This window comes from Panthera onca, chromosome C1 (assembly GCF_046562875.1).
Source record: "Panthera onca isolate mPanOnc1 chromosome C1, mPanOnc1 haplotype 2, whole genome shotgun sequence".
In the NCBI taxonomy this organism is placed as follows: domain Eukaryota; kingdom Metazoa; phylum Chordata; class Mammalia; order Carnivora; family Felidae; genus Panthera; species Panthera onca.
Window position 1 is genome coordinate 142658594 of NC_138346.1, and position 10951 is coordinate 142669544.

Here is a 10951-nt window from a genome sequence, read left to right on the forward strand (position 1 = left end):
CCACTTTTGTTTGCTCCTCTCTAACGAGCAGCAATAAAACTCTTAAAACTAAAACTTCAAATAGCTTCATATTCTTCAGCCTGTTTTTGAGAAACAAAAATCTGAAAGATGGATTTAGACAACTGTCAAAAGTGGAAAAGATTGTGAAAGTTAGAGAAAAATAGAAAAAGGGAAACTCAGAAGAAACTCAACTGTGAGAAGGATTCCATCCTCCCTAACAATTCTCATCATTAACCTAAGGGAAAAACACTGCCCATTAACTTTGATTACAATCTAGAATCCTTATTTTAGTTTTATAAAGCACCTGAAAAGTCATTTACTTTCATGATAATGAAAAAAAATCCCTCTTTATAACATCCCTAAAATGATCATCTAGCCTCTTTTTAAACACTTCCCTGAACAGAGAATTTTTCTCTCACAACACCTAAATGCAATTTTTTATTTTATTTTTTTTTAATTAACATCCAAATTAGTTAGCATATAGTGCAACAATGATTTCAGAAGTAGATTCCTTAGTGCCCTTACCCATTTAGCTCATCCCCTCCGACAACCCCTCCAGTAACCTTGTTTGTTCTCCATATTTGAGTCTCTGTTTTGTCCCCCTCCCTGTTTTTATATCATTTTTGTTTCCCTTCCCTTACGTTCATCTGTTTTGTCTCTTAAAGTCCTCATATGAGTGAAGTCATATGATTTTTGTCTTTCTCTGACTAATTTCACTTGGCATAATACCCTCCAGTTCCATCCACATAGTCGCAAATGGCAAGATTTCATTCTTTTTGATTGCCAAGTAATACTCCATTATATATACATATACAACATCTTTATCCATTCATCCATCGATGGACATTTGGGCTCTTTCCATACTTTGGCTATTGTTGATAGTGCTGCTATGAACATGCGGGTGCATGTGTCCCTTTGAGACAGCACACCTGTATCCCTTGGATAAATGCCTAGTAGTGCAATTGCTGGGTCGTAGGGTAGTTCTTTTTTAGTTTTTTGAGGAACCTCCATACTGTTTTCCAGCCTAAATGCAATTTTATACAACCTTTAACAGTCCACAAGTTACCCAGACTACAAAGTTACACTAACTACTTTATTAGCCACCAATTTAAAATATCTTAAGAGTGTGATGAGAACAGTACTAAAATATTTCTTTTTCATTTCAAGTATGAAAAATATGCCTATTATTAACTAGTCTTCCCTTTGTACAGCTCTTAGTGATGTTTTAGCAAGAACTGGTAAATTTCTAATCTTGACCCTAGAACAAAATTTAGCATTTCTTAACCCTGGCTACAAAACAAAATCAAGAAAAAAAATTTTTTAAACACAAAAATATATAAAACCCACCCTGAACCTGGAGTTTGGAATCTCTAGGGTATGAGTTCTAATAAACTGGTTTGGCTGGTTTGGGTTTGGGTTTTTCAGCTCTACAGGTCAATTCTGGTACTTATCAAACATCAATTAGAACTATTAGGACAGATCAGCAATTCATCAAACATCCCAGGGTGTTTTCAGTGCATAGATTCATCATAGGTGGGCGGGTCTCTTGTTCTATGTAACAAACAACTCTCCTGCAAAATTATTTTCAAATAAATATTATACAATTATATTATACCTAGAGTTTATTAAGTATTTTCTTCTTTATTTTCCTTCTTAACCCTGCAGCAATCCTGTGAGCAATACGGGCAAGTAACATCTCCGTTTAATAGGTAAAAAAAAAAAACTAAAGCTGCTGCAGAGTTACCAGATTAAAAGCATATCCTGGGGCGCCCGAGTGGCTCACTCAGTTAAGCGACCTTGATCTCAACTCAGGTCTTAATCTCAGGGTCATGAGTTGAAGCCCCATATTGGGCTCCGTGCTGGGTGTGAAGCCTACTTTAAAAAAAAAAAAAAAAAAGTATATCCTTATCTTCTGAGTATATATTCAGTACTCTCTCCACTAGACTACTGTCTTCCCATTTCACCAATCCCCCAGCACAACCAAAAAAGTTCTTGAGAGTTTTTTCTGAAATATAAACTTTACTAGCAAGGATGGAGAAAACCCAAAACTCATATTTGGATTGTTTTTATCACCTGGCTGACTGAAACCAAACAAATTCAACCCATTCTTGCGATGCATGTCCTGGTCCAATTTTTTCCCCTTATTTTTAACTTAACTTTTTTAGTTTGAGATAACTGTAAATTGACACACAGCTGTGAGAAAAAATACATTCCGTGCAACTTATACCCAGTTTGCCCAAACAATAGCATCTTTAAAAATCTCAGAATACCAGAGGCGCCTGGGTGGCTCAGTCGGTAAGCCTCCGACTTCGGCTCACATCATGACCTCGCAGTGAGTTCGAGCCCCACGTCAGGCTCTGTGCTGACAGCTCAAAGCCTGAAGCCTGCTTCGGATTCTATGTCTCACTCTCTATCTGCTCCTCCCCCACTCACACTCTGTCTCTCTCTCTCTCTCTCTCTCTCTCTCACAAATAAACATTAAAAAAAAAATCTCAGAATATCAGAACCAAAATATTAACATCAAATCAGTCAAGACACTAGTATTTCCATCATCACAAGGATCCCTCGCATTGCCCTGTTCCCCTAATTTTTAAATTCCTGATCTTAGGCATTATTTGGAAGTATATAATCATTAAGCCCTTACTCAATTTTATCCATTCGAAATACCAGAAATATCTTCGGAAGCCATGAAAAAAAACTTTATCTCACAAAGTACTGGTGGTCAGGATTGTTACAACACAAGATTTTTAGGCTACTACTATAACAATATCCCTTGCAGAATGGAATTTTCAAGGTAAGACCCCAGTTGTAGCTTTATGAAGCAAAATTTTTAAAAAATTTTAACTGACATGCATACTTCTTTTTAAATTTTTTTTAAGAGAACAAACATGAGCGGGGGAGGGGCAGGAAAGGGGAGGGAGAGAAAGAACGAGAGAGAGAGAGAGAGAGAGAGAGAGAGAGAGAGAAAATCATAAGCAGGTGCCACACTCAGTGCGGAGCCCATCACAGGGCTCGATCCCACAACCCTGGGATAAGGACCTGAGCTGAAATCAAGAGTCAGACATTCAACCAACTGAGCCACTCAGGCGCCCCCTGACATGCACACTTAATGATTCCATTTATATGAAGTTCTAGACAAAATAAATCTAAAGTGAAAAAAAATCAGAAATTGTTGCGGCAGAAAATAACTAAAAAAGACTACATGTGAGATTTCTGGGAAAAAAGAAATATTCTATACCCTGATAAGGGTATAGGTTACACAGGTATATCCATTTGTCAAAACTGTACTGGCATTAGGCAGTATTTTCTTAGATATGACATCAAAAGCACAAGCAAAACAAGAAAAAGGGATAAATTAGATTTCATCAAAACTAAAGACTTTTGTGCTTCAAAGTACACCATCAAGTGAAAGAACAACTCAAAGAAAAGGAGAAAATAATTGCAAATCACACACCCAAAAAGGGACTTATCACCAAAACACAAAAAGAACACTTAGAATTCAGTAGTGAAAACATAAATAATCCAATTTTTTTAAATGGGCAGAGGACCTTAATCAACAGTTCTCCAAAGGTGTACAAAAGGCCAATTACTACATGGAAAAGATGCTCAACATCATTAGTCATCAGGGTAATGCATACCAAAACCACAATGAGGTACCACTGCACACACACCAGGATGGTTAGAAGCAAAGAGACAGACAAGTATTGGTAAGGATGTAGAGAAACAGGAACCCTCATAGTTGTTGGTAAACTGTAAAAGGGTATAGGCAGGGTCTTTGGAAAACAGCTTGACAATTTCTCAAAATGTTAAACACGGAAGTGTCACGTGACCCAGCGATTCCACCCCTGGATTTGTATCCAAGACAAATGGAAACACATGTCCACACAAACCCTGTAAATGAACATTCAAAGCAGCACTGTGTAGCAGCACTACAGCCAAAAAGTAGAAACAACCCAAATGTCCATCAATTGATGCATGTATCAACAAAATGAATATATATCCATACAATGAAATATATTTTGGCCATAAAAAGGAATGAAGTACTGATACAATGCTGCAACATGGCTGTAGCCGAAAACACTGTGTTAAGTGAAAGAAGCCAGACATTAAAGGCCACATATTATATGATTCTGTTAATGTGCAATGTCCAGGACAGGCAAAATATAAACACAGAAAATAGATTAGTGGTTGCCAGGGGTAGTAGGAAGGAATAATGGAAAGTGACTACTTATGGTCACACATTTCCTTTCAGGGCTGATGAAAATGTTCTGATATTAGACAATGGTGATGGCTGCACAACTCTATGAATATACTGAAAAATCAGTTAATTGTACCTTAAAAGGGTACATGTGAATTACATACATATAAATACAATATATGCATAACTCAATAAAGCTATTACTTAGAAAGTATACAGTTAATATATGTAAATTTCACCTTTAAAAAGCTTCTTAAAATAATTATGGAGTGGAGTGTGCATAGAAGTATAGATGAAACAAGCATGGATACAAAAAAGTTTATTATAGTATTCTGTTCACTTTGTATGTTTCTACATTTTCCTTAATAAAAAGCTTTAACTGATGTATAAAAAGTTTTTAAAAAATAAAGTAAACTGTATTTTTATTTCCTTTGTTTGACAAAGGAAATAGAATCGAGAAGTTGCTACCTTCTTCATTCTTTTGCAGATAGGACCGAAGACTCCATGTGAGACAAAAATGAAAAGTACTTCATCTTAAAAATGTACAAAGAGAATTTCAATCCTAAGTTTCAAAACAGTTCCTTACTCTTGAGTTCCTGTGGTTTTCATGGTTAATACATGAGACAATTCCTAATAAATGGGTGTAGTAACTCCTAATACTATGCTATCCAGTACAGCAGCCACTAGCTACATACAGCCATTTAAAACTTAGTTTTAATGAATTAAATTATAAATTCAGTATTCCGTCACACCAGTTATATTTCTAGTGTTCAACATCTACACGTGGCTATTGGCTACCATAGTGGATAGAGCAGATATAGATCACTGCCATCAGTGGAGAAAGTTCTATTGAACAGCACTACATGAATACGTAAAAAATATCCACAAGGAAACTTCCACATTCCAACTTAAGGTTGTTATACTGCATTTTACTGCAATAACCAAATCCTGAAAAACAAGGAAAACAAAGCATAAAAATATCAACCAAAGAATATCATTCATGGAAGTTTACACTAAAACAGCAGTTAAATTTCACTTTCAGAACCACCCAGCTACAGATGTTGGCCATGACAACTCCTCAGAGGCAAATTTCCCCATCTGTTAAAATAGATTATTACTATACTGCCAGTTTCCTAAAGTCAGATATAAAGATTATGCTGAAATACGAATAAAGCAAATTACCCTTCCAGTCAAGGATCTAATGAAAGGTGTAATCAATGACATCAAAGAATTTATGATCCATAGCAAAATACACAGAATAAAATTCCCTTCCAAACTGAGCTTTGAGGCAAACATCATAATTAAAAGGATTATTAAATATATTTTGTTTCATCCAGAAAAGAAGTTTAACCAGATGATTTCTGTACTTCTCGCTCTACAAATGTGTGCACATTTCATCCTGATTAGGTACAGATTTCCGTTAATGCCCACTAACATGAATATGCAGTATCAGGAAACAGGTGCACTCTTAATTCAAATATTTGAGAATATTTTTAGTACTTTACAAAAAAGTGGTGAGCAAACTTAAAATGTGAATTGGAATGTTTTTATATTTAGGACCCAAAAACACAAAAACAAAATTTCACTTTGTATTCCTTCTCAAGCTATCACTGCAAATGGTTGGAGTGTGAATAACATTCTAAATATCAAGAACAGAATACTTTTTTTTAAGAAATTTAAAATCAAAATCAACTCTTTCCTTGCCAAGACTACTGGGCACCTAAAGCTCTTAGTCAAAATGGCTCCGTGTAAAGCATTTTCAAGCCTTTGAAAAGGTCACTTAAGAATGCAAGTACATTTTACTTTATCCTCATAAAATTCTTTTAAATTCAGTCTTTGCAGTCCACTGCTCCCCTCCCAAAAGGAATTCTCAAGACAGAATGAAAACCTGTAAATTGAAACCAGCCTGTAGGCAAGGTATACAGAAGAGTCACATGGAATCAATATGAAGGAGAAAGTTACTACTACCGGAGCATCTGGAGTCAAATTAAATCAAGCACTAATTACATATTTCTAGTTCTGTACTGACCTCACATGGAGCTTTCTTACATTATACACAGGACTACCTAGGTCTGCATATCTGAATTTGTAAGTGGTTCTATCTTTAACCAAAGTTAAATGTTTCAAAGCACAGAATAACATACCATATCCCCTTCCCCATTGTTCACGAACCCTCTTCTCTGTTCGTCAAATCACCCCGATAAATCCATCTGTTCCCTCTAGTTGCTTCCAAAGAAAAATTCTAGCAACCAAAGGCACCAGATTGTAAAACACACACTCAGAGTTAAGAGTTCTGGCACTACCAAAATATGTTAAGAAATCTTGGCAAATTAGTTAAAATCCCTTGAACCGTATTACCTCAGTTGTAAACATGAATAATACATATCTACCTCCGAGCAGGGATAGGAGTTAGAATTTATTGTGTGCTCCAAATATAAGGTGTCTTTCCCCCATCTCACACTTTCCCTCCTACTTCTCCCCTTTAAAGCTTTCAGGGTTTGCTTCCAGCCTCCACTTAATTCCTTATCCTCGTTACTCCATCCTGCTCTTCTTACTCTAGCCCCTTACTCCAATTCCATACAATTCCACCACCCTCTCGTTCCAAGCTGCTACTTCCCTTTGCGCCCCCTAAGGTCCCAGGCAGCCCCTTCATTCAGCTCCCCACGTCTCCCACAGTCCGCATTTCCTAACGGCTCCTCCCCTCGGTTCCCCACCCCCTCATCACCAGGTTCATCCTGCCCCTCCAACCGTCTCCCGCCCCCAGGTTCCTTCCTTCCCCTCCAAACACAGCTTCCCCGTCTCAACGTTTCATCTTGGTCCTCCAACCGACTTCCCCAATGCCTTGTTCGCTCCCTATTTTCTCCAACACCCAACTGAACACTCCATTCTATCCATTCTTTTCAACGTATACATAAACGCAAGGGACCCAAATACACACACTAGAGATCCCACCCCCACCTCGATCCTCCATCTTTCCCTTTTATACTTGCTTCCTTTCTTCCTTTTCCCCCCGCCCCCACCTCCTCCGGAAGAGCCTGGTTCCCAGGCCAAGGTCTCTCACCTCATTCGGTCACTTCAGTGGTGCCAACCGCTTCATACAGGAAAAAACAACCAATCACGTCCCCTTGGGCGCTTCCCCTGCGAGTCCAAGTACTTACTGGGCACCCGCCCCACCGGGCACCCTGCACATGCACACGCACAAACCGAGGTCCTGGGGACGAGGGTTGAGAAGAGTGAGCCTTCTCACACCGGCCTCAAACACAGACCACTTCGCTACAGCCCTTCGCCATTTTGGTTTCCCGCGGACTGCCGGTGCATTCTGGGAGCGCGGAGCGACTCTGGTGCCGAATGGCAGCTCTCCAGGGCTGCGAGGGGGCGGGGACTGTGCGGTGAGCGCGGAAGAACACCGCGCCCTGCGTCCCTGGCCGAAGCTGAACAAAGAAGGACTCTTTAACGTAGCAGTGGGGCTAAGTCCTTCCGCCGCCGGCGCTAACACAATAGTGATCGCTGCGCTCCTGGCCGTCGGCTGTGTTAAGTGTGCCTCTCTTATAAAGAAGAGCGTCGTGTCCAGTCTTCACCGTGCGTGGGTGTTTTTTTTTTTTTCCCTGAAAAATGCGACAGTGATCTCTACATCTTGCCTTGCCAATTTCCTTTCATTACCTTAGATAAGACACGTTTCTTCTATCTTCACTTGAAGCCTGCTGTTCGAATTTCCTTCAGCGAGGAAACCCTGGATGTCAGGATTAAATTTTGCTTGGCGATGCTTGTACAGTCCCAAATTCCTTATCGGGAGCTCCTTGTGTAGGAGATTTTCGAACTTTTTTTTTTCCTAGACGTTGAAAGGTTTTTCGGTGTATCTGCTTTGATCATTCCTAATTATGATGAAATCTGAGAATATCCTGTACAAAGTGATTTATTTTAGGAATACAGAACTTTTTTACACTAGGGCAGATCCATAGCCTGCCAGTATCCTGCTGCCGACCGGAGTCCCAAGTGACAAACTGGAAGTGTGCATGCTTGTCTCTGAGTTACGCTTACATACAACCTAGGTCCCCTTAGTAGCCACCTGGGTACCTTTGTAGCTTTGTCAAAATAATTTAAAAATCATTTTATATTTTTGTCTCATTATATAACAGGAGTAAAATACAAGGACAAATTAATATATTTTTTTTCCTCTCTGAAAAAGTACCTCTTGGGCCTAAACTCACTTAGCTCATATTTCAAAAGGGATTCCCTCAGCCCATAATCTCAGGATTTGGCTAATAAATATTTAGTCTATCCACACCATTCAGTAGCCACACCTTCCATACCTTTGCTTCTCCTAAGTAATAATACTAATTGAATTTAAGTCTGTCTTGCTATGGCCTCTATCAGCTACCTTTCAAGTTTCACTTTCTCTGAATTCTATTATAAAGTAGTCTCTCATAAATTCCTCTTCCATGCCCTTAACACTTTTAGTTGAGAAGAGTTTTGAATTTAAAAAAGTAGATACAGTCCCAAAACGGATAAAGATATTACACCAACAGGTGTATTTATTAGGTGCAGCAAAGCCTAATCATAGAACATCAATTCTGAAGAACATTTTGGTGTAAGCTCTCCCCAATGTCTCTCTCAGGGGTCAACAAATCACAGATTTAACATCCTCAGTAGTAATTCAATAGCTCAGAGACAGTCATTTCAATTTCATAAATGCTAATAATTAGAAAATTCTTCCATCTATAAATGTGCTATGCCTTCCTATGAAATTCCCATTTACTAGTTTAACTTTGGCCTCTTTAGCCAAAAGTATGCTAATCCTTTATACATGACAGAGGCAATAATGACTATTTAAAAAAAAAAAAAAGCATATCATTTTCCTATGTAAATGCACAGGTACAAAAGTGCATTAATGTAATTTAACAAAACCAGGTTCAGAGAATCAAGGGCACTAAGGGAGCCACAGTAAAATATAAAGAACACCTATAACTGGGGTCTTAGAAATTTCTGTTAACTAACAAACGTGCAATAAATTAAGACTTTACGTAGATGTATTATCTAGGTTTACATGTGAGGACAAGGTGAGCCTAGGATCCCCCTCTGCCATGTTCCCCAGAAGTCTTGGATTAAGACTTTTTTTTTTTTAAAGGAAGTAGGAACATTTTTTTTATTTTTATTTTTTTTAACATTTATTTATTATTGAGAGACAGAGAGAGACAGAGCGTGAGCAGGGGAGGGGCCGAGAGATGGGGAGACACAGAATCCAAAGCAGGCTCCAGGCTCTGAGCTGTCAGCACACAGCCCGACGCGGGGCTCGAACTCACAGACCGTGAGATCATGACCTGAGCCAAAGTCGGACGTTTAACCGACGAGCCACCAAGGTGCCCCAGGGACATTTTTTTAAATGTTTGTTTATTGTGAGAGACAGAGAAAGAGGAGAAACAGAGACAGAGAGAGGGAGAACAAGCACATGCGCGCCCACATGGGGAGGAGGGCGGAGAGAAAATCCCAGGCAGGCTGAACCAGGGCTTGATTTCACCAACCAGTGAGATCATGACCTGAGCTGAGATCAAGAGTCAGATGCTTAACTGACTGAGCCACCTAGGTACCCCAGATTAGGACTTTAAAAAGAAATGTCAAGTACCTCAGAAGTACACAGCAACATACCTTTTGCTGTTATTTATTTATGTAATAGTCATTACATAATAGTCATGATCTAGTAGTCATTAGGATTGTTCTGGTTCTCCTTTCTTCCAGACACAGCAAAATTGCACTCTTTTGCATCCTCGAAGTTAGGTATGGCCATGTAACTCACTTTTACCAATGAAATGGAAGAAGTGATCCGTATCACTTCCTGGCAAAAGTTTTAAGAGGCAGAGGCACATCCCCTTCCCCTCTGCTGTGGTGATGATGGAACCATGTGTTGAAATAGAACAACTGTCATTTCAGGTTCCTAAATAACTACAATAAGCAGAAAGTAGATGTGCAACCATCACCACAATACAGTTTTAAAACATTTCTACTACCCCCAAAATGTTCATTATGCCCATTTGTAATCAACCCCACTGGGAACCCCAGGCAATGTTATCTGCCTCTATATATCCGTCTTTTCTGGCCACTTTATATAAATGGACTCCTACAATATAGTCTTTTGATATGGCTTGTTATACTCATCACGATGTTTTTGAAGTTCATGCATGTTGTACCACGTGTCTGTGGTTCTTCCCTTTGTATTGCTGAATAGTACTCCATTGTATGAATGTACCATGATCATGGTATGAATGTAACTGTCACCAGATGCACATTTGGATTATTTGCAATTTTTAGCTATTATGAGTAATGCTGCTATGACAATGTGTGTACATCTTTGTGTAGATACTTGTTTTTATTTTTCGTGGATAGATTCCTAGAAGTAGAATTGCTGCACTGTATAGTACATTTGTGTTTAACTTTTTAAGATACTGCAGAACTGTTTTCCAAAATGTGAACAATGTGTGAAGGTTTCAACTTCTCCACATCCTCACTAATACTTGATATGGTCTATCTTTTTTTTTTAAATGAAGATTAAGTACTGTAATTGTACTATCTTCAACCTAGCAAAACCTTTCCCCAAATGTATAATTCTCCTGCCTCTTACGAAATTCCTTCATCATTTTTTACAGACTCTGTCGTCTTTTTGCTAACAGAACTCAGAGCCCTCTCCCCCCCTCTCTCTCTGTCCCTTCTCTACTACCTAAATGCTGAATGAATGTCATCTTGTTTTTTTAGTCATGTTTC

The 10951-nt window shown here is 38.7% G+C and overlaps 1 protein-coding gene across 3 annotated transcripts in view; it reads right to left on the minus strand.

The window, feature by feature from the left end:
* MTF2 (metal response element binding transcription factor 2) overlaps positions 1-7540 on the minus strand; it is a 78567-nt gene extending 71027 nt beyond the window's left edge. The window contains exon 1 of one of the 3 annotated variants that reach the window (XR_009607224.2): positions 7260-7540. Coding sequence is in view for 2 of the 3 variants with exons in the window: in XM_060622812.2 (XP_060478795.1) it covers positions 7260-7264 (5 nt within the window). In the remaining variant the exon portion in view is untranslated. The remainder of the gene's footprint in view (positions 1-7259) is intronic. The other 2 variants (XM_060622812.2, XM_060622811.2) reach the window with 2 other exon arrangements.
* Positions 7541-10951: the final 3411 nt, after the last annotated feature.